Source organism: Panthera onca, chromosome C1 (assembly GCF_046562875.1).
Source record: "Panthera onca isolate mPanOnc1 chromosome C1, mPanOnc1 haplotype 2, whole genome shotgun sequence".
NCBI lineage: Eukaryota > Metazoa > Chordata > Mammalia > Carnivora > Felidae > Panthera > Panthera onca.
The window spans coordinates 200987018-201011845 of record NC_138346.1 but is presented as its reverse complement, the minus strand read 5'-3'; the positions used below and the strand labels follow the sequence as shown (position 1 = coordinate 201011845).

The window sequence follows — 24828 nt, the reverse complement described above, 5'->3', positions numbered from 1 at the left end:
TTTTTTATTTATTTTTGGGACAGAGAGAGACAGAGCATGAACGGGGGAGGGGCAGAGAGAGAGGGAGACACAGAATCGGAAACAGGCTCCAGGCTCCGAGCCATCAGCCCAGAGCCTGACGCGGGGCTCGAACTCACGGACCGCGAGATCGTGACCTGGCTAAAGTCGGACGCTTAACCGACTGCGCCACCCAGGCGCCCCAAGAATCCTTTACTTCACACCAAGGTGGAAAGAAATCTAAATCTCTGTTATTTTCAGAGCGAAGCCTTTCTTTAGGCTGATCTGAAGCCTGAGGTCCCTCCCAATCCCTCCCCACCTAATGAAAGCTATTTCCTGGGAAGGGCACAGAACCCCTAGCCCACCCTCCAATCAGTCATCCCGGCTGCAGAAAGACAAGACTTCATGGCCCCGGACCCAGCACTGGGAATTACCTTGACGTATGGCTGAAAGTAAGTCACTGCGGGCATCGCTCACAGGAGGCAAGGAGGACTTAGGCTTGGTGGCATCGGCAAGTGGTGGGGGTGCAACAGGCTGGTCATCCACACCACTGAAAGGGAGAGGAGGGGGTCCCGGAGGAGGGGGAGGAGGGGGAGGAGGAGGCGCGCCTATCACTGGTTGGGACAAGGGAGGTGGTGGCAGAGTCGGGTAGTCAGCTGCGGGCGGTGGGGGAGGAGGCGGAGGGGCAGCAAAATTGGGGTGAGGTGGGAAAGATGGGGGTGAAGGTGGTGGTGGGGTCCCCGGAGACCCAAATCCTCCAGGCGGTGGTGGAGGTGGAACGCCCATCACTGGAGGTGGAGGTGGAGGAGCAGGTGGTGGAGCAAACCCGGGTTTGGAGCCTGGAGGAGAGCCCAGAGGAGGCGCTGGTGGTGGATGGCTTGGGCTGACCACACTGGATCTTTTGGGTCCAGCTAAACCGGACCCTCTTTGGTTGCTGTCTACGGGGCAGCTAAAAGGACACAGAAAGAGACCCATCATCACTCTCAGCATGTGAACATCCACCTCTAATTAAGCTTATCTACGAGCCTAGGTTCATTTCAGTTGACTATTATTTCATTTTAGCTCAAATAGAAAGAAAAACCTGAGAATGGTCAGAACAAACCAACAATGCAATGGGGCAGCCTGGTAATGTAATGAGCTTTCATCAACAGAGGAATACAAGCAGAAATTGAGAATAACTATTTGAAAGAAGTAGACTAGGATTCCTCTACCAGGTAAGGGTTAGCCAAGGTCATCTCTTAGGTCCTCCTCAAACCTTTCAGCTTTCCAAGGGAAGGCACCCTCCTGAACCCTTCTCTAGGAGGAAGAGTCTGTTTAATCCTAGAGCTGGGGACCAAGAAGGCATGCAAAAAAAATCTAAAACAACACCCACTCACTGGGCTCTATTCCTCAGGCTACTGTCATTCACCAGATCTTGTGAGGGCAGGAAACCCAAGCCAAGCTGACCAATCTGAGCAGGGTACAGATTTAGGCAAATGTACCTCCAGCGTTCATGTGGAAAAACCTGACAGGGATGAGGATCTGAGGGTCAGCAGACATGGGAAATGAATGTGCCTCTCATTTAACTCATACTGAATTGAAGCTAAGTAAAAAAAGTAAAAGATAAGTTGGTGATCTCTATCTGTTCCCGTATAGCTAAACAGTTAAGAATATAGGCTCTGCAGACAGAATGACCTGCTTTCCAATTATGGCTCTGCTGTGCAACCTTAGGTAAGTTCACTGACCTCTTTGTGCCTTACCATTCACTCATCTGTAAAATGGGTACCTAGCTCAGGATGATTGTTGTGAGGATTAGGCAACATAGAAGGTGTTTGGCATAATGCCTGGCACCTAACAAACACGTAAAAAAAAATGTTAATCATTTCTATTATCTAGACAGACTTCACTGAAGTTATTTTACTGGTCCTGGCCTGGATTTGGAACACACATTTTGTACTTAAAAAAAAAAAAAAAAAAAAAAAAAAAAGTTTATTTATTCTGAGAGAGCGAGTGAGCACACATGAGCAAGAGAGGGAGGGGCAAAGAAAGAGGAGAGAAAGAATCCCAAGCAGACTCTATGCTGTCTGCACAGAGCCCAACGTGGCACTTGATCTCACAAACCGTGAGATTATGACCTAACCCGGAACCAAGAGTCAGATACTTAACTGACTGAGCCACCTAGGCATCCCTCGTCGTCTTTTTTTTTTTTTTTTTTAAGATTTTATTATTTTTTTTTTATTAAAAAAACTTTTTTTTTAACATTTATTTATTTTTGAGAGACAGAGAGAGACAGAGCATGAGCATGGGAGGGGAAGAGAGAGGGGAGACACAGACTCTTAGCACAGAGCCTGACGCAGAGCTCAAACTCACAAACCGTGAGATCGTGACCTGAGCTGAAGTCAGACGCTTAACTGACAGAGCCCTGCAGGTGCCCCAAGATGTTATTTTTTAAAGTAATCTCTATATCCAAGATGGGGCTCAAATTCACAACCCCGAGATCAAGAGTTGCATGCTCTACAGACTGAGCCTGTTCAGGCACCCTAAGGAACACATATTTTGTTCTTGAGTATGTAACCACTCAAAGTAGACAGAAGAGATAGCATCATTTACCTGAACTCTACGGGTGGGGGAGGCAAGCTGTCCTCAGAGAAGGAAGGAGAAGGTGGAGAAGTGGAATCTGACTGCGGTGGTGGTGGGTAGCTGCTTCCATCCATATTTTCAACAGAGCCAATACTGCCATTCTGGTACACCAAGGTGGGCGGATACCTGCCAATGAACCCAATGCCGAAACAGTCATTTAAAAAGTGTGAGTGATACGCTCATGCTTTTTTAAGCGACTCCACAAAAATGCATTTGATACAAAAGCTATTAGGAAGAAAGAAAGAATAAAATTCCACATAAAATTCTGAAATTTAATTTTAGGACTAAATTCTGGATTAAAATTTAGGACTAAATTCTATTGTTAAATGTCTCCCAACCCAGATAATCAAAACCATGCCGTTCCTTTCCCAGTGCTGGTTGGCTTTGGCAAACCCAGCAGTTGTTTTAAATTCTCTCCCAAATGTTAAGAGCAGCCTATACCCAAATCCCAAAGTCTATCTTGTGGCAAAGGGCAAAGCCAAGCCCCAAGGCTAGTGAGCTGTAAACACGTGACTGGCACACAGCCTCGTTTGGAGGTCAGCAAGCCTCTGGAGTACTCAAAGGCCAAGGAGGCATTTGATTGCAAAACCAAGCTGAGGACAAATGCAAGTTGCTGTGTGGTAGCTAGACTCGGTCTCCCTGCCAGGTCTCTTATCCAACACAACAAGCTGCCAATTTAAGTAAGGTGCTAGGGCCTGCGCCTCATGAAAACCTGTCCCCCAGAGCACTGGGCCTTGGGTGAACAACAAACCTCCAAATGAGCATAAATACACCAACTAGCAGCTAGCAAAATATGGTTGGTTCCGCTCCACCTCCCCCTTCTCTCCACCACTGTTGGGTTCTAAAGAACTCATTGCAAACAGACTCCAGGAGAAGAGAGTTGAAGAGAACTAACAAATCAAATGATGCTCTGATGCAGAAAATCCCCAAAGCCCGGACCCCTGTAGGCTTGGCACATCTCTTTATAGGTTCCCCAACAAGCATATCCAGGTAGGCCAGCCATGTGGCCTGATCCCAAACTTCTTGGACAAGAGGAAAATGGGAGGCAAAGTCCTTGTTTTCACCAGCCCCATTCCACACCCACAAAAACAACAAAAAACAACACGTAATAGTTGGCATTCTGAACGTGCAAGATTCTGGCCTTAGAGTCCCAGAACCTGAGACAAGGCCTGACTGAACAAGATGGGACCATGGAACAAAATGGCCCCTTTTACTTGGAGTTGAAGGTAAGGAAGGTGCCCTCAGGGCTGATCTCCCTGTAGAAAGGTTCATTTTTTCTCACACCACCTTCGTCACTCTTTAAAACAAATCTCTTAATCCAGGAAGAACAAGTGTCAGAAGTGTCAAGATTTTCAAAAGTCAAGATTTTCATGGTAGAGTTATTCCTAAAAGCAAGAACAACTCAACTCTTTCCTTTTATCATTCCTAGACACCCGGCATGGGCTGGCATCGTTCTCCGACAGCCAGGATGCAATGTATTTAGAGGAAAAACCAGGGCAACATTCATGCCAAGCAGTCGTGGTAACTTGGCTTTGAATGTCACACAGGTCGGACATCAGGATAAGCATCAAACCAAGCTCTAAAACCATTTTTTTCCTTTTAAACCTCCAGTGTGATTTGGTATTGGGAAATGGGTCAGACTGACATCTACTATTTCCCCATGGAGATATATAGCCTCAATACTGGCCAAGCGACCTTTCCCACACTGTCTCTGAGGTCTGCTTTCAGTCCCTTGGCCAGCCTCTCTCCCGAGACTGACAAAGGCTGACTGAAAAGTTGCTTTGGTGATGTGCACAAATCCTCTGCCTGGCCCTCTCCGCTCCTGTGAAATGCCCAGCCCTTAGGCACGACCTTCAAATCAAAGCTGTGGAGGCAAAGGGCTCCCAAGACCACTTTTCTTCTCTTTCCAGTCTTTTCTTTGAGGCCCACAGACATACTAGTGTCTGGCAGAGCAAGGGCACTAGAAGCCATGGGTTTTCTTTTCCAGACTACTACAGTCACTTCATTTAAACTGCTGCATCTCTTGATTTATTTAGCAAATTTTAATCACCAGATGGATGCGCTTTAAGGTAGCTGATTAATAGTGGTATGATCTATGCCACACGGCCAGACTTCAGAGGGGTGTGAAAGGTGTCACACCAGAGCTGTTAGGCTGTTGCCCCCAGGTCCCCAGGCCCTTCAAAGAACGCTACCAATAGGACGAAAGCATCACCTACCCAGAAGGCCCCAGCTTTTCTTTGGATTCCACAAATTCTTGTCCCATCTTCATTTTCTCCCACTCTTCCTTACGTGTCTTGATTTTACGTGGATTTACATTCCCTCGATTTGGATTATCTTTCTTTTCTTTCTATAAGGATAAGAAACAGAAAAGCCTTTGTAAAACATTTTCCAAAGTTCATTAAAATTCCACCAGGTTTCATGGATGCAAAGAGATGATTTGCTTGGACAACACACGGTAACTAGAGAATTTATAGAATTGCTCGTTTGGGAATGACCTAGAGTCATCTAGTCCAAACCACCTCCCAAAGTCAAACACATTCACTCAATCCCACACTCAGACACCTCTACAGATGGGAAACTCACTACCTCTTTGGGTAGCTCACTGATGTTTCTGAGCAGCTCTAATTGTTAGGAGGTTAGTAAAAAAGCTATTTGTTACTCGCTCTGCCACAAAGGTCAGTCAACAGAGATGAGGAGTAATAACAGCCGTAAATATCTGGGACAGATATAAGGAAATAGTTAACAAAACAAAATAAAACAACCAAGGCAGAATTCCTCGGCCTGTGCAGCTGCACTAGCCCCTGGCGCTCTCTTGGGCCTCCCGGCAGACATGCTAATGGGATTGTGAGGTTGCCACCGGTAGGTCATATGCTTACACGCATCACTGGAGGTCTAGGGGAAGGGAGCACCTCCCAAAACTAAGTCTATGCCTTCACCCCGCCCTACCGAACCAGTAGTGAAGGTGTTAAACTGTTCCTGTTTGTAAATCAAACACTGTAGGGCCCTGTGCTGATCTCTGAGAAATGAGCTGCAAAACTGGCGGGGAAGGGACTAGCCTAGCTTGAGTGTCCAGCAGAGTCAGGTGCAAATTGCAAGAGAAATAAATGGTGAATAGAAAAGTCAATTTCTAAAACTCAGCCTGAATATACTCAATTGTTAATAGCGCTAGGGGGAACAAACACATTTTTGGTGTGATTTATACTTTCATCTTGGTTGTGCTTGGAGTGGACACATTTTTTAAAGAGTTTCACCTGGCATCCAAGCAAGCAGCCACTTGGAATGATTACTTCATATAAGACTGGCTTCCTTTTTATCCCCCCTCCACAATCGTGCCTACTGATGTGTAGAACAGAGGCCCCTTTCCCCTCACCCTATGCTTTCTCTTCTCTTTCATGATATCCTTGGTGTCCTGCAGCATCTTCTCCTTCCAAAGATCAAAGAAGTACGAAGGGTCTGTGTAGAATTTGAGTGCCTCTTTCCCATCGTCCCTGGGATAGAAATGAAGACAAGTAGCTGTCAGTAGACAGATGAGCTCCCAACCAAATCCAATATTCCAAATACCTACCAGTTAGCAGTTTTTACACTGAGGAATCAAGAAGTCATTCAAATCGACTGCATATTTCCTCTTCCACACCAGCATTCCAATGCCCCCTGAATGGCGCCTCTTTATTTATCTGGCTTTTTAAGAAACTTAGCCTTACTTTCAATTCCTGATAGAGGAATTTGCATGGTCAGGGCAAGAATGGGCTAGAGCAGCAGGGATCCTGATTATTTCTAATGATCTGCATGGCTACAGACATCCCCCTGAGGACATCCTGATATCCTGGCACACCAGAGGGGATTTCTGCCATTGGTTCCCCTTCCCCCACCAATTCCCCAGCACTCTCTAGGAAGCATTAGTGGCTTCCCACCCACATGAAACCTATGCACGTATGTGCAGGTTCACATGTGTACATTATGTATACATATATACACATGAAAGCATTTATGTGTGCAGCTGTTATTTCTCTGTAAAAACAGGTAACCACAGCAATCCACCTTCTTGCTCCCTTCTAGAATAGCTCAGCACCCCCCACCCAACCCCCCAACCACAAGGGGGCCCCAGTGAAAACACATGGCCAGCTGTTTTATGATAAGATTGAATTACCATCTTTTAGTGGCTGTGACAGAAGTACAGAGAGAGCTACTGAGTGTCCATGTAAGGGTTACCTGCCAGACTTGATGTTCCTGGTTGGAATCCTGCACTTTGGCATGACTAAGTCTCTCTCACTTTCTAAAAAGTATGTGCTAGGTAGGGGTGGACATTTATTTTAGCACTATTCTAAACTAGAAAGAATTAGAAAAGCAATTCCATTCCCTGGCCTCCAATCCTGTCACAACACACAGAAAGCATTTCCAAATCAAACACTAATGATTTTTATATTAAATCTTATTCTGAGTTAGCTACACCATTGCTCATTTCTGTTAGGCCAAATCTAGATAATTGAGAGGAGAATGATAAGTAAGAAAATACCATTAACTGGAAAATAAACTTGTCTTAATATCATTTGTTTACCCTATCCTATCACACAAGCCCTTTGTCGTATGTCATACTCCCTTCAATATCAGGTGTACACTCCCTTCTTGCCCTGAAACCCCTCTGCCCAAATCCAACTTGATAAATGATGGAGGCTACAGAGTCAAATCTCTGCCCTGCTCTGCCAGCTAGCCCCTTTGAAAGCCAAGGTGCAAACATAATTTTACGCAGTAATAATGCAGGATAGATGCTATGTACTTTTATCCTGTGTGAATAGCTACCATGCTCCTATTCCAGGCTCCCTGGATCAGGTGGGTGTCCTTGAGTTTCACACACACATTCTACTTTGCAGTATACCCATGTCTCACAGAAGACATCTGCCTCCAGCTATCTGTAATTACTTTTTACCTGTTCCAAAGATATTTATGGATACAAGCAAGATAAATATTCGCTTTCTGCCCCTGCTCAGTGTTTTTTTGCAGGATGATCACACTACAGACCACTGGAGGGGGGAAGGGCTTTAAGCTGTCTATAAGGCTACCTTCTTTCTCAAGTTTAGCTGCAGCAGCATAGGTCTTTGCAGAGGGGAGTGTCGAAAGGATGTTCTAAACAAAGTAAAGACACTCATTTGGAAGGATACCAATTATTCCTTAAGCTCTGAAGGACCCTCAGGGCCCAGAGCAGCCAGTCCACAAAGCTAGCCCCACTAACACACCCAAACATCTGGTAATCTAGTGGTTTCTGAGTAAGTGGGAGCCTTGCTAGAATGCTGCCCCTGGGATGCATGCTCTAGGACTGCCTTGTAACAAAGTCCTTTTGGTTCTATAATAACTAAATTCCTTGGACAGAATCCAAGATGGACCTGGCTTACACCAAATTAAACTCTGCAGCATGCAATGTTATGGCAAACTTTCAATACATATTATATTTACTATGAATTTCAGAAACCAAACAATAATAAGTGACAAGTGTTTATATGGTAAATATTAGCTTCTGCTGCCACAAACAACTCTGGGGTAGGTAGTAAGCTTTTTGATACAATCCTCTGATGTAAACATCTTTAAATAAAAAGACACTCTAGTGCTGTTAACCACAGGTTGAAAAAGGGAGGAACTAGCCAGGTTACCTGTAAGGGGTAAGATTGTTGAGAGGTGGAGGAGTATCACAGGTGTTATATGTTTCTAAGACAGGTACTGGGAGAGAGTTTCTGTCGAAAAGCTTCTGGTCTTGAATGGTAGAGCTTCTGAAGGCCTTTCGGGTGTTGATTCCTTGCAGTGACACTGAGAGAAGATGGAAGGCATTAGAAAATGGACGACAGGCTATTTGAGCAAACACTGAGTCACACCAGTCTGAGAGGCCTCAGCTGCTGCGTTTCTTGGCTGCGGCTGTCTGCAGCCAGGTTTTTTTTCCTCCCCCTCTGGGGAAGCCCCACAAGGCTGTCAGCAGCCCAGCCATTTCACGACTGAACAAAATGAGGCAACACAAAGGTTTACTATGTGGCCAGATCTAGCAGGCCTCTCCTTGGGGGGAATGAATCTTCCAAGTACTTTTATGGTAACAAAATACGACTGGGGGAGGGGGCATTTGAGCAAGAATTGGGGGAATGGGAGAGAGGGAGTGTGTGGGGGTGTGGTAGAGCTAAAAAGGTTTCTTTACACCACCCAGGCTTGTGTCATTTCAAAGCAGAACTCCATAGGTCTCTGTGATTTTTCCCTTTACTTTTTTATAAATCAGGAAAAAAAAAAACTCTAAGAAACTGCTCAGCAAAGCCTGCAAATGCTGAGCTCAGCTTCCTTACCTTCTTCTTCCTTGGGATCCAGCTGAGTGACTTTAACTTGTAGGCGGTCGACCCTCTCAGCAAGGGAGCTTACCCGAGAGGCAAAGGTATTTGCCTGAGTAAAGAGCTCTCCAACAATGTCCTCTGCATATTTACCTGAAAGAGCAAAGAAACCAAGTCACTAGTGCATAAAAATGACATAAATGGTTAGAAAAACTGGCTACTATAGATTTTACTCCCCACCTCCCCAACACACGCACACACCCCCTAAGATGGTTTGGGTTACATGCAGATGCTTGCTCTTCATAGATAGATACAGAGTTTGAGCAGTCCATAGTTTGAGCAGTCTGCTTATGTTCTCTAATAGTCTTCTTGGCAAACTCTGAACAGTCACGAACTCAATGCAGGATGAATAATACCAAAAGGTGCAATACAAAAAATTAATCCTGGAAGAGCAGACAATATGTAGACATATGCCTACAGCCCTTACCCCCTTGCTGCTTGGTAAAAGCACCTTGTAAAATGGTTCTGGGAAACAGACTGGGAGTTACAAGGACCTTGTAGGTGTCTACCATTAACATGAAAAATAAGAAATTACATCCTCAATGGAGCCTCCAAAGTACATTCAACAACCATGATGAGTTGTGGTATCTTCGAGGGGCCTTGAACTTATCAACAATTCACAGCACAGACTTATAACTTCTTCTAATGGGTGAGAAGGTTATCTTATGTTTTATAACACACAACTTTGGAAGTCTTTGCTTTAGGTTATAATCCTTCAAATTTACATCTCAAGGAAGAAGTGAAAAGCTGAAACTTTCAAGCCCTCCCTGAAAACCAACATACCAGTGGTCTCTTTCTGCAATATCTTATTTTTTTTAGAAAAAGAAAAGAGTTCGTACTTTCAACCCTGGAATGCAAGGAGAATTTGCAGCCAAAGAAACCGAACAGCAATTTGACACTACCTCCATATTGTCATTCTAAGCCACAAAGCACATTCTTGCTAGGAATGAAAAGTGGTACATATGAATAAATATATCATCTGAGTTTCTTAACTTGCAAGGTGAAGGTAGGCAGAAGTCACTGTGCCCAACCAAAAAAACTATTGAGAACTATTTTAAGTAGGCTCTGATTCTTAGCTTTGAAACTACATGTATGCTTAGTCCACACTTGAGGGGAAAAATATTAGTCAAAAGGCCAAAACTGCACCTTCAGGGTGAACTAACTACAGCTCACCTTCCCAGTGTAACCTGGAGAGTAAGGATAAGACCAATCAACAGCATATTTTGAATTGCTGGTAAATTTAGTCGATAAGGAGTTTCTAATCAAGAAGGAACAAGTCTTTGCACACTGAACGATTTTGCGATTTAAACAACCATGGGAAGCTCCTGGGCTCAAAGAACACAAATTGGCAGAGGATCCTATCTGATCCCTGTCCATAATACAGCTAAGTCCTATAAAGACCATACTGCATCATGCTCAACCAGGTAATGGAAAACTGATTGGAAAGCTAAAGCAGAGAAACATGCAGCATTATGTGTGGAAAATAGACCAGGCTCAAAAATATCTGTTAACCAGGGCACCTGGCTGGCTTAGTTGGCAGAGTATGCGACTCTTGATCTCGGGGTCATGAGTTCAAGACCATCTTGGGCATGGAGATTAGTTCAAACAAAACAAAACCTCAATCAATCAATCAATCAACCAGTCAACCCATGAGCTATTCTGGAGGAAAAGAAAACCCCAAATCAACCCACCCTTAGGTCACCAAGAGAGTACCCAGGATTTTCTGTTCCTCAGTGAAGGGAGTAGTGGTAACGTGAGTAGTGGCTGAATGTGGCACAGTGATTTTCAAGATAAAAATCTTACCCCCAACATATAAACATGCTAACGTTGAGAATGCTGTTTGAAGAGGGAGTGAGGTGGTGTGAAGGTTTCCCCACTGTCACATCATCCCCTCAGGCCCTGGGCCTACTCAGAACTACAAGATGATGTATGGAAAAAGCAGCAGACTTCAATCAGAAAAGTCTGGATTTAAGTCTCAGTTCTTTCTATTTATACCTGTGTACTCTTCAGCAAGTCACAATGTCTCAGCCTCAGTTTCCTCATCTGTAAAATGGGGATAACTGTATCAACCTTACTAAACTGTCATAGGATTAAACAAGCTAAAAATGTAAGTTGTTACAACGAAATTCTCCCTTATACTGCTCAACCACATCAGATGACTTTCAAGAGTGTATCTAAATATCCTATTTTACACTTACAAGAAATTTAAGATATAATTCCAGTCAGTAATATGATAGCCCCTATTCTTCAAGTACTAAAAACTACTCCAATCTCTGAAAACAGAAGTGTGATACTTATATAGGAGAAAACCAAAGTGCCTTGTACAGAGTTAAATTTCATTCAGATTACCAAGATACACCCATTATCACATCAGGACATTCATAATAGTTATCAAACACATTTTGCAAAAAAGAATCCAGAAGCAGTCTTTAATTTATTTTTTTCCTTAGCAGAACTCTTCAAATGAAAGCCTATGTGGAAATGAACAGGTAAAACGGATTTTTAAAACTGTGAAGTTGCTCTTGTTGAAGTCTGAGTGGGAGTCTTGGAGCCCCCAGGGGCATGGCCCCAGTATGCTCAGAAAACCCAGTATCATAGCATGATTTCTTAATGACCCAAGTGGGGGTTCCATTCTACCAGGTGGTCAGGATACTAATTCAAAAGTGCAGGCTGGCTGGGCTGTGCCTATATCTCCTAAGATATGGCAACCTAGTATGTGCAATGCCAATCTCCCTGCACTGAGGGAAAATAAAAATTCTGGATATGCTATCATGCAGCAATCCAAGGCTGTGGAATTTTTAATTTTATGCCTTATCCACTCCATAATCACACTTTGCCTACTAGGCCAAGAACTTCGGGCTACAGCACACGAAGACAAGGTCATGACTATGAAGTACATATGAACTTGTCCCTGTGCCGCTCTCTGCTAGATGAAATACTAGTCATCTTTGGAGGCCTGGTGTGAATCTACCCTCTTCTAAGAAGCATTCCCTAACTCTCCCTATGCCCCCACACCATGCACTGAATCCCCATACAGAGTACTACTTCCTTCCCTGTGTTCTCTGTGCACTGACAGCATGGAATGGTGGAGAGAACACAGGCATGCATCATTCAACAAACATTTACGGAGCTTCTACTGGGTGCCAGATTCTACACAAGATAAAACACTGGGGTTCAAGGATAAACAAGACGTGATTTCTGCCTTCAGAGAACTTTTAATTTAGTATAAGAGATACAGAAAAGTTTCAACACAATGTGGCAAGTAATGATATAGCTCAGAGGAGCACTTAGTCCAACCTAGAAGAGATCCTTGAGCTAGGCCTTGCAAGAGCAGCTGCAAGGATGGTGAGGGTACTCCAGGCAGGAAACAGCAAGGGCATCGCATGCAAGTATGAGAGTATGATCTCTCTCACAAATACTATAAGTGATAAATCATTCTTCCTTCCTTTTCCCCCCTCTTTTCCTTCTTTCTCATTTAAAAAAAAAAAATCTTTTAAAAAGATTATAAAATGGGAGGGGTGCCTGGGTGGCTCAGTCGGTTGGGCATGTGTCCGACTTCAGTTCAGATCATGATCTCATGGTTTGTGAGTTCAAGCCCTGCGTCCTGCTCTGTGCTGACAGCTCAGAGCCTGGAGTCTGCTTCCGATTTTGTGTCTCCCTTTCTCTCTCTGCTCCTCCCCTTCTCATGCTCTCTCTTTCCTTCAAAAATAAATATTAAAAATTTTTTTAATAAAATAAAAAATAAAAGGATTATAAAACGGGAGAAGATGGATGGCAGAAAATGAGATTTGAAAGGAAGGCGGGTCTTGAAAAGTCTTGAATGCCAGGTCAAGAAACTTAAACAATTCCACAGTGAGGAACAGGGGAGATTTCTAACATTTGCACTCTTATGTACGTACATATGTACGTACGTACGTATGTATGTATGTATACATTTATTTTTTGTTCATTCATTCATTCGAGTAGGGGAGCAGGGAAGGGGATAGGGAGAGGGAGAGAGAGAATCTTAAGCAGATTCCTCAGGGCTTGATCTCAACAGCTCAGGGCTCATTATCATAATCTGTGGGATCATGACGTAGGCCGAAACCAAGAGTTGGACGTTTAATCGACTGAGCCACCCAGGCACCCTTGTACTCTTATTTTTAAAACACTTTTGGGGCACCTGGGTGGCTCAGATGGTTAAGCATCTGACTCTTGATTTCGTCTCAGGTCGTGATCTCATGGTCATGAGATGGAGCTCTGTGTTAGGCTTCATGATGAGTGTGGAGCCTGTTTGGGATTCTCTTTCTCTGCCCTTTCTCTGCTCTCTCTCAAAATAAACAGACATTAAAAAAACAAAAAACAAAAAACTTTTAAATTGCAAAAGTTAACACAGACTTAACTTTTATTTTATTTTTTTATTTTTATTTTTTTTATTTTTTTTTTATTTATTTTTTTTAACGTTTATTTATTTTTGAGACAGAGAGAGACAGAGCATGAACAGGGGAGGGGCAGAGAGAGAGGGAGACACAGAATCCGAAACAGGCTCCAGGCTCTGAGCTGTCAGCAGAGAGCCCGACGCGGGGCTCGAACTCACGGACTGTGAGATCATGACCTGAGCCGAAGTCGGACGCTTAACCGACCAAGCCACCCAGGCGCCCCACAGACTTAACTTTTAAAAAGTCAAATAATTCAGAATTATAAAAGTAAAAAGTGAAATTTGCATTTTGAGCAGACCACTCTGGCAGGGATACAAGTTTTAAGATTTGTAAGATCTTTAGGTTTATATATTTAAGAGGACTGATAGAGAAAGGGAGGCCAGAGGGAGGCTAAGGCAACAGTTAATTTTATTATTTTTTATTATGTTTGCTTATTTGTGAGAGAGAGAGACAAAGCACAAGTGGAGGAAGAGCAGAGAGAGAGAGAGACACAAAATTCCAAGCAGGCTCCAGGCTCTGAGCTGTCAGTGCAGAGCAGGCCGCAGGGCTCGAACCCATGAGCCGTGAGATCATGACCTGAGCCAAAGTCGGATGCCCAACCGACTAAGTAACCCAGGCGCCTCTATTTCTTTTTTTAACTTTATTTATTTACTTAGAGAGAGAAAGGGAGGAGAGAGAGAGAGAGAGAGAGAGAGAGAGAGAGAGAGAGAGAGAGAGAAAGCGCACGCACGCAGGGGTGGGGCAGAGAGAGAGAGAGGGAGACAGAATCCCAAGCAGGCTCCGCACTGTCCGCACAGAGCCTATTGTGGGGCTTGAACTTACAAACTGTGAGATCATGACCTGGGCCGAAGTCAGACACTTAGCCCACTGAGCCACCCAGGCACCCCAAGGGAACAGTTTAGGTGAGAGTTAACGAAGGTCTAAACCAGGGTGGTGTTGGCAGAGACAGAGCAGAGAAATTCTTTGGAAATCTTACTTTACCTCTTACTGGCTGTTGTCTCTCTAGGCAAGTTACTTTTCTGAGCCTTCATTTCTTCACCTGAAAAACGGGAATACCACCACCTACCCTCACAGGATCACTGAATAGATTAAATGAGATCATCTATGTCAAGATCCTATTAAAACCTGGCATAAAGTGGGCAATCAACAAATGTGAGTTCCCCTCTCATCGCCCTCTCCCCTTAAAAATTATTTATTTCTGTCTCCTCTGGTAGGTTATAAGCTCCTATAAAGCAGAGACCTTTTTTCTTTAATTTATTTTTTACATTTATTTTTGAGAGACAGAGAGATACAGAGCATGAGCAGGGGAGGGGCAGAGAGAGAAGGAGACCCAGAATCCAAAGCAGGCTCCAGGCTCCGAGCTGTCAGCACAGAGCCCGATGTGGGGCTTGAACCCATGAACCGTGAGATCATGACCTGAGCCGAAGTCAGACGCTCAACTGACTGAGCCACCCAGGCGCCCCTGGCAGAGATCATTTCTTATTATCACTCTATTCCCTCAGCATCTGGCACATAAAATATGTTCAATACATGTTTATTGGATAAAAAAAAAAAAAAGGGTCAGTTAGCTCTACAGTGTGAGGAAATCTTGTTTCTGTAGGTACAAACCAATCCTGGCCCTCAGATCAGCTTCTTCAAGATGGGAGTGGTCTGATCACAAGTGAGAGAGTGAGCAATGACATCCATCAACACTACCCTGGAAAAACACCTGAGAGAGAGCATAACTCCTGCTGAGTGAGAGTAAGAAGCATCATTAGCTAGATGTCCTTTGTCCTATGGAGAAGGAACCGGTGTGTGATTGACTTGCACCCATTTGGCCTTCTCAGGGTGACAGAAGCAGAAATGATGCTTTTAAGAAGCACTGAGGCTCTCTACAGCCTTCATGTGCTTCCTTGTCAGCTGCACTGCTACTGCACTGCTGTCAATGTTCCTTTGTGTAAGACGGGCACTGGCAGGGTTTCGTTTCTTCGTGACGCCCCATCCAGGTTTCTCTAAACCTTAGATCAACAGAGATGGCCTCTGGAGCTAGGAAAAGGCTTAGGAATCTCAGACCCCATACATCATATGGTCGCAGAACTCTGTCTCCTCAGGCCCCTGTTTTAAAGGCAGGGCCTGTTACTATCTGGGGGAATGCAGGCTTTCCTGATACCCCACTGCCTTCACTAAGGGTAGTAGTGATTCAATAGAAGGGGTGAATGTCTGAAAGAATTCATACCAAGATGCCTTTGCTAAGGAAGATCACTAAAATGGCAATTTGACGAAGGTTCTTATGGGAGCTGGAGTGGCACTAAGACAAACGCAGAGCCTATCCAAGCGTCTGCCCTTCCCCTACCTCAGCTTCAAACAAAGTCAGCTTGATTCACAATGAAATCCAAACCATGCACGTACTCCACCCTAGGCAGTCTCATTCATTCTTGCCAATTAAAACAACAACAACAACAACAACAAAAATATCATTGAGCTGGCTTTCCCTCAACTCCAAAACAGACTGGGCTAACAACCGTCTTCTTGCTAGAGAAGAACGGCTCCAGCTACACTTTGTGTCATTGTGTGTTCATGCAGCTTGCAAAATTCCCAATACCCTAGAGACTGCAAAAGTAATTTGCACCCTGAACTTGGACCTGGGGGCTTGCAGCACAATTAAATGTGTACCGGGGTACACAAGTCAGCTAGAATCTGAGTGCATGTTTGCTTTACTCTTCTTTGGGAAGAAAAGTTGGGGGAGGGGGTGTAGGGTAGAGAAAGACTATTGGCACATTTGAGGCTTCAACAAAGTCAGCTACATTGAACAGCTCGTGCAATTACGGGCACATTCCCCAACCCAAGATACTGCTCTGTGAACCTCCCACTTTACACACAGAGAATTCTGCTCTGTCATTCCATCTGCAGTTTCTGCTGCAGCCCTTCCTGCCACCCTTCCCACAGATTTCTTTTGAAGCAGGTGGAGGGGGAGGTGGAGGGAACCTAGAGGGTGGTGGTAGATGAAGAAAAGGTTGAGGGGAAGAATTCTGTACCAAAAATGAACCTCTCTTTGGGGAGAGGGGGAGGGATACATTTTCGCATTACCTAGGGAAGGCAGATGGGGGAGAAATAGGAGCACGGGAGGAGAAGGAAACTAAATAAAGAGCACCAACGACCCCTGAGGGCAAAGCACAGGCTCTCTGCGGCACTCACTCAGGCTGCCCAGCTGTCGGATGACATTTGCCAGGGTGATGTTGGTCACGCATTCCAGCTCGCTTCTAACGCTAGGCAACGTCTGACGGCACAGGTGCCTTGGCTCGATGTTCCTCGTTACTAACGGCATGGTGGACCTGCTTCAGGCAATGTTCTGAATGATGAAAAACAACCTAAAAAAGAAATAACAGGAAAGTATTACTCAACCACAAATTCCAGGCACACTAGGGCTGTGCGAGTCTTTTTTTTCTTTTGTCTTGTTCTGATCTAAAACAGCTTTAAAAAAAATCTCTCCCCCATCATTTCTTCTTTTTTAAGCTCCCCCCGCCCCAATCTTTAAGGTTTGCTATTAGAAGGCTTGCCGGATCAGTTTAGAAATTCTGAACTAGTGACTGCTGGCTGAGTTACATAGGCAGCATAAAAACCTAAAAACCTTAAAATAACAACGACGCTCCAACCAACAAGAGTCTCCAGAGGCAAGGAGGCATGGTCAGAAAACAGTCCATTCAGCAGGCTCTGGATAGTACGGACAGATCCTATCCTTGGTGTGTCCATAATCAGGACGGATCAGATTCCAGATGATCAATTATAAGGATCAAAAAAGAGCTGCTGTCATCTGATCATCTCCACAACGGAAATTAAGTTGCCAATAGCAATTCCATTGATCTACATCAGGACATAACTTCTCCAGTTCTTCCCTGATGGATGACTGTTAATGTACAACTAAACGCTAGCTGCCAGTGTCTATTAACACGACTAAAGTTTAGCCTGTAAATTGACAGAATTAAAGAATATCAAGGAAAATTTTACACGTTCAATATGTCAAACATGATGCTAAAGCAAACTGTGCTCTAAGATTCCCTAGTCCTTTCTCATCTACCCAAAAGCTCCCTTTCTCTCTCATATTCGTATCCGGATCAACACACCTGGGCCAAAAGGCTCTTGAGCCGGCAGGAAGTGTCTGGAGCAGATCCGGAAACCTTCCAGTTACCGTTTCTTATCCTGTCAGCTGAGCCCCTTTCCCTAGGAAATCCCCACCACTTCAGGTTCATGCTGAGCTATTGTTTTAGAATTAGATTACCAAATTCCTAGCTTTACAAGGATAGGAGGAGGTTTTAGTCTCAACAAAATGGGTATGACTACAGCCAAGGCATACCAGGCTGTTCCTGTTTCTGTATCTCGTGAAACTAAAGAAATTTAAAACAGCCTAATGGTTTTCATGCTAGGGAAAATGCAAATTCACTTCAAATGAAAAGGTAAAGCATAAAGGTAACACACCCAAGTCCCCAGTATTCCCAATTCTTCATTTAATTAAAACGAAAAAAAAAAAAAGGCAAAACAGGTTTACTTACATCAAATCTTAAAACACCAGCTCATCACCAAAAAAAGTTGATTGTGAATACAAAAAGCTAAGTATTACAAATCTTAGAAGTGAACCAACATATTGTCTGACCAAAAGAAAAAGGAAAAAAAAAGCCCTTCAGGCTCAAAGGGGGAGTAGAACCCTTTGGAACAGACTGCTCCTTGTTATGGACATTCTGATCTACTAAGAGTAAAAATAAAACAGGAAGCCAGCAGCTTGGGGAACAAGATTTCCTGTCACCAACAGCAACAGCCCAAGAACCAAGAGAATCAGCTGTTTGCTCATAACTCTGAACCTCCCTTTAATAGTCACTGTGTGGCAGCTGTGCCTATCTTTGGGGTGCAGAGGTGTTTCCTGAATATTTGTCTACTGTCTAAGGAAATAATTTTCATTCCTTTCCTCTGCTAAATTCCCCTTTGACTCAACAGGTTTTCTAATCCAAACTCTGGACTCTCCCTTCCAGTTGAACTCCTCTTCTCTACATGGTGCAGAGGTACTAAGATGCAATCATTAGTAACTAACTCACTGGTGAAAGAGTTTAGAACAAGAAAGGAGGCAGGAGGTTGCAAATGAAAGAACCTCACAGGGCTCTGTACACCATCCTCTGGATGCTCTTATACTCTCAAATTTCAAGCTTTCTGGAAGAATCAAATTCGATGGTACAGCCAGAGATGATTGAAAACAGCCACTGTGGCTCCCTCTATTAGCAATCATTTCAGTACTTGTTCCAGCTTCTCAGAGGAGCTAAAGGAGCCAGATCCCCTTGAAATTGTACATCAAATGTGGCCACTGACAAGGCATTCCAGATGTTCTCTCTGGACACCTAATGGAAACTGGATTCCAGATGGCTAGGTACATGTAGAACTGGGGGCCAGGAGGAGGTTCTTGTAACACCTTGGTACTTTAGAATTTATACTTTCCCAAGGGCCTTGAGTAAGCAGAACACAAATGGAGTCAACTCTACGTCATATGGTGGGGGGAGGGGGGATGGGATACAAGTTTCCAATAGCAAGATGGCTTCTTATCACTAAAAAAACCAGTTCCCACAACCAGCTAGAGAGTGTAGAGGCCACTTTTAGGCAAACAGGCTTGAGCAATGGAACGCAGAAACAGGGCCACAGTGACCACCTGGTTGAATACAGACAGACCCATCAGGTAACCCCCTCAAAATATCCGTAGGCCCTGAATGACCAACGGGCTACTTGCAACTAGGCACAGCTACCAAAAATGGGAGAATTCCATATGTCCCCATACCTCCTTCACCTTCCCTCTTTAAAAACAGCCTCTATACCTCTATACCTTATTACAGACAGCCTTCCCCTGGCTGTCCTCCCCACTGTTCCCCTATGGTGTATTCAATAAACTTCCATCTCCTTTGTTCTGCCTTGGGTGAATTCTTGGCACTGCCTGCACCATCAGCTTCCACCTGATCAGTGATCATTTGGGGCCCTCATCTGATTGGGAGAGACACCCCATTTAGACACCACAGACAGTACTCAAGAAATGACAATATGTCAATATCTATCAAGACAAAACAAACAGAAAAGTAAATCTGCTACTAAAAAAAACCACTTAATATGTTTCAGAACCACCAATGAGAAACAAGATTCCCTGTTATACGGAATTACCTGAATCACTGTTCATTTTCCTTTTGGATAATCAAAGTTAATTATATTTTGGGGCACCTGGGTGGCTCAGCCAGTTCGATGTCTGACTTCAGCTCATGATCTCATGGCTCGTGAGTTCGAGCCCTGAGTCGGGCTCTGTGCTGACAGCTTAGAGCCTGGATGGAGCCTGCTTCCAATTCTGTGTCTCCCTCTCTCTATGCCCCTCCCCTGCTCGTGCACTGTCTCCTTCTCTCTCTCTCTCTCTCAAAAATAAACAAGAACCTTAAAAAAATTTTTTTAAGTTAGTTATATTCACCATAAGAAGTATGGAATTATGCATGATCTGAAACACAACAGTAACTTCGTTAGGAAAAAAAAAAAAAGCCTACATTCCAGTGAAGATAAACTTAGAAATGGGCAAAGACTCTCAAGGCTCTTGACTCAACTCAGCTTCAAGTTGTGCCATTCAAACATACTAGGGTTAGTACCGTGACTCTGATAACCTTACTAGCTATGTGATCTTGGGCAATTTTCCTGGAGACATTAAATAATGTAACATACATAAAATGTCTACTACAAGGCTAAATAAAAAGGTAGTTATTTTGTAGTCCATGGACCCTAGGAAAATCTTACTGTAAAATCAACTTTATGCATTGATAAATATTTTTAAACACCCTCAACTATAGACATATCGTGTGGTAGAAGGCAAAGATGAACGTAAAGATGAAACAAATGTAAAGATGAAACCCTGGACTTAAATGAAATTTACTGAGGTTTATTTCCTCCAGAGGTTGCTCCCAGCCAGGCTTCTGGACCTCCTGAAGAACACACATTCTCTCTCTCTCCACTCTTTCACACTGAGTTCCTCATCTGATCCACAGAACAAAGAAAATGATTAGAGTGACTATTTTCTCAATTCTCCTCAAGACCGTACATAACTACTAGCACCATTCCAGATGCATTGGAGAAAAAGTTAATACATTATATACAATGGATGCCTAATGGCATTAGGGTTTAATTCTCTCATGGAAATCCAGTTGAGAAAGGCTCCTCTATCATCAGTAGTCATTTAGTGGAAAATCTGTGGAGTACTGGGTGTTGAGAAACCACCGTATTAAGGAAGTAACATGGCCAAATTTGCATTTTAGACAAGTCATTCTAACAGAAGCAAAGAAGTTATATTTGGGCAGGAGAAGGCTGGAGATAAATAGATCAGTTGGGACTCTTCACAGGTTAAGACAATGACAAGAGAAATGGAGAGGCCCACTACAGCTAGCAAATATGAATGAGGACAGGTTGTAGGGGTAAGGCTAACTCTTCAGTCCTATTTGCTACTCTCTCAATAGGTTTGTACAGTTATACTCACAAAGTGATAAGACATATGTCTCTTTTTAAAAGTATCATGAAAAGGGGTAGTAAATGTTAGTGTCAGTGACAGAAAAAAAGAGAAAGTGAAGAAAACCAAGAAAGTAGTGGTTCTTAGATGCCAAAAGAAGTTTTGGAGCCATGAAAGAGTGAATGACCTGTCTTCCAGGATCAATAAAGTTCTGGGGCACCTGGGTGGCTGAGTGGGCTAAGTGTCTTACACTTTTTTTTTTTTAAACGTTTTATTATTTTTTTGAGAGACACAACAGAGTGCGAACAGGGAGGGGCAGAGAGAGAGACACACACAGAATCGGAAGCAGGCTCCAGGTTCTGAGCTGTCAGCACAGAGCTCGACGTGGGGCTCGAACTCACAAACTGCAAGATCATGACCTAAGCCAAAGTCCAACACTTAACCAACTCAGACACCCAGGCTCCCCAAGCGTCTGATACTTGATTTCAGTTCAGGTCATGATCTCAGGGTCCTGAGATCGAGCCCTGTGTCGGGCTCTGCGCTGAGTATGGAGCCTGCCTAAGACTCTCCCTCTGTCCCTTTCCATTGCTCACACACATTCCCCCTCTCTCAAAAACAACAACAGCAAAACAAACAAAAAAATAAAGTTCTTCTTCAGTTATATTTTACTTTGATTAGGGAATTATATGCTATAATGATATTTGCTAATATGGGGTTTGAGAAGGTCTTACACCTTGGGAGATGTTACACAGGAGAGGACTGACCACTGCGGAGATAAAAGTTATAGAGAAACAGACTTCAGTTTAAGCTAGTTCCTTTTAATTAGAGCAGTCCTATATTAGAATGGGTTCTCTTCAGAGGTTATGAGTTCCCAGTACAGTCCTGTGGATGACCAGCTATCAGGAATGTTGCAGGAGACATTCCCAGACTGTAGGATGTTGATGTTGAGAGGTCAGATTGGATGACTTCTACAATGTCTTCTAAATCAAAGATGATTGATATAATTCTCACTCTGGGCTTCAGTTTCCTCATCTGCAAAATAAAGAGACTAAGCTAGATGATTTTTAAGAAGTTCTAAAATTTCTAGATTTGCTTCTAAGTTGCTATAACCTCCTTACTTGGCCAACATGGACTTGCATTCTGAACACAAGGCCTGAAGCAGGTCTAAGAACTGTAGAGAGGGATGGGTCATGGCTATGAATCAAACCCTCCTCCACATCTAGATTCATCTAGTTACCAGGACCTGCAGGATACAGAATGGTCCAAAGGACGTTTCAGACAGAGCCCCAAGGTTAAGTTATTTACATCCTGGGCGGCTCCCAGGCTGATCTGGGAGTTGGCTATCCAAGTAAGTCCAAAGGAAAAACTGGCTTTGGAACAGTTCCAGACATGCAGCCAGACTCAGTAGCAACCCCATCTTTACTCCTGGCTATTTTCAGCTTAAGGGACTTGAGAATGAGTCTGAGAACAAGTAAAAGACTTTAGGCATCCCTCCCTAGCCATGACCTGGCAGTATATGGACCAGTCTAGACTGTCAGTACCATGGCAGAATTCATGCTTTGAAATGGAGACTGGATGAGGTATTCTCTAAGGTCCCTTCAAACAGTAAGATTCTACAGGCCTATATATTAGAAGTTATCACAAAATACTTATATATAACATGTGGTCAGTGTAAAGTCAAAAGGAGACTTTGACATCTACCCTACACTCTCACAACTCTGATTCCAACACCGTGAAGCAGAATTGGGGTGAGGTGAAAAAGACAGAGGGTGGAAGAAGGTCATAAAGGAAGGCTACATGTGAGGGAGGACACATTCATCTTTACCCCACTCTGAATTCCTGTTATTACCAGGACAGAAGACAAATTACTGCTCATTCTGGTAGTAATATTTATTACTAGCTATTTATTATAAATAAATATACAATGCTTCATTTAGAGCCAAGGTCACTGACAATGCCTGCAGATTTCTATGGTTCCATCCCAAAACAAGTATATCTGAGCTATAGCAATAACCATAACAACAGAAATGCTTCTCAAGGCAGTTCCTCTTTGAAACATACCCCCAAAATGCTGATCAGCAGTAGCAGGGGATGAGAACATGTGGGGATGTTATATGTGTGACAATTAGGACTTCTGCTTTCACTTCAGCATTTCCCACTGTTCTACAGTTAACAGCAATTTGGATGGGGGCCTATGAGAAGAGCTTTACTTTGTAGACCAGTTTCCTCTTTCAAGAGACAAATTTCTTGCATTCCACAGGGGTTCAAAATCCCAATTGAAAAGTCAAATAATCATTTGATTTCAAAATGACAGACAATACACAGACTTACTGTAATCTAAATCTGTCTACAAAAATGTTTAAAGAAGTATGAATTTACTGTTGCATACAGCAGTCCTCACAACTATGCAACAACCACAAGGAAGAATGCCTCATTATAGACTTAAGCATCCACCCACTTCCTGTTGAAATACTGGGTGAGGCTGAACCTACAAATATAACTAGACTCTTTCTAAACACAAAGCATTACTGACAAATCAGTTTAGGTCACTAACGTCCAAGAGAGATAGCAAGACAGAAATGAAACTCCTTTGGTTGACAGACAAAGTATCTGACTGGGAGAACCAAAAAAGTTATCTGTGATCCAAAACCAAGAGAAGTTTCCAATTTCCTAAAGTAATGACAAAGGTGATGAACCTACATTCAATAAACCTAAGGCTCCTTCTTGTCCTGATTTGGTTTTGGGCAAGTGGTCCAGGAAACAGGACTTCTAAACTCCAGTATTTTACTCCTTGAGCACACTATTAATCTATCAAGGACCATTCATACCTGGTAATTCCCTAAATTTCTATTACACTTTGGGGGCAATACCACCTTTTGTTCTTACCTTTATTACTCTTCAGGCTCTAATCATAGCTTTGCTCTTAAAGCTAAAACTGGGGGATCACCTTCACCTCTAAAATTGTTTTTTTCTAGTATAAACTATTCCACAGACAACTGCTTCTTTACTGGTGGAAATTAGGCTCTTTTAGTGTTGTCCATCTGGTTGTCCAAAAGAAAATACATTTAAACAGTAGACCTGGAACTTAGATTCTAGTTCTTAAATTTTGTTAATGTTTTACTTATTTTTGAGAGACATAGAGTGAGAAAGAGTGCAAGCAGGGAAGGGAAGATAACAGAAGATCTGAAGTGGACTATGTGCTGAGAGCAGCAAGCCCGATGTGGGGCTTGAACTCATGAACTGTAAGATCATGACCTGAGCGGATGTCAGATGCTCAACCAAATGAGCCACCCAGGCGCCCCTGGATTCTAGTTCTTAATCTAATGATGACTGGCAAATGGGGGGAGAATTTCAATTCACCCTTCTAGTTCAGCTTTGGGCTGCCCTAAAAAAAAAAATTTTCAAAAGATGCTAATATAAAACTGAGATTTTGTTTGCAAAGTATTCTGATCTCCAAAGAAAAGATTTATTCACATAAAATATTTCTTGTATCTCCATCCTGGCCCAAGTTCCCTGTTATGTATCCACTTATAATATACAAGGTCTACAATGTTATCACTGATGACTTTCAGCCACAAACACAAAACTCATTTCACATTCCCAATCTATTGCCAATTTCTAGCAATACCCAATTCATCAAAATGGAATGGTTTGAAATACGCCAAACTATCCATCCATCTAAATGGGCTTACTTCTACTGACTGAATACATATAAATTATGAATGATTTTACTTAGAAATGGAGAAATCTTACCCCTGGTATTTGTAGGTACTCAAGTACCAGATTCCTTTCAGCTGTAGTCATTAATTCAGCATTGAATTCATACAGGAGTCTAGCATGAAAAACAACTAAGCTCCTCTGAAAAACAAACACCAACATACAAACCAAAACAAAACAAAGCATCAAACCTCAACAAATCAGTTCACAAGATTACTAGAAATATGCCACTAACTCACAC

The 24828-nt window shown here is 43.2% G+C and overlaps 1 protein-coding gene across 3 annotated transcripts in view; it reads right to left on the bottom strand.

Annotated features, from left to right (window-relative positions):
• WASF2 (WASP family member 2) overlaps positions 1-24828 on the bottom strand; it is a 73480-nt gene that overhangs the window by 5342 nt on the left and 43310 nt on the right. For 2 of the 3 annotated variants that reach the window (XM_060626518.3, XM_060626520.3), the window contains exons 2-8: positions 16565-16737; positions 8931-9065; positions 8259-8412; positions 5987-6104; positions 4833-4963; positions 2587-2742; positions 432-946 (exon numbers count right to left, since the gene is read on the bottom strand). In XM_060626518.3, coding sequence (XP_060482501.1) covers positions 432-946; positions 2587-2742; positions 4833-4963; positions 5987-6104; positions 8259-8412; positions 8931-9065; positions 16565-16694 — 1339 coding nt within the window. In that variant the 5' untranslated portion in view covers positions 16695-16737. Of the gene's footprint in view, positions 1-431; positions 947-2586; positions 2743-4832; positions 4964-5986; positions 6105-8258; positions 8413-8930; positions 9066-16564; positions 16738-17916; positions 18154-24828 lie in introns of those variants that run through there. The other variant, XM_060626519.3, reaches the window with a different exon arrangement.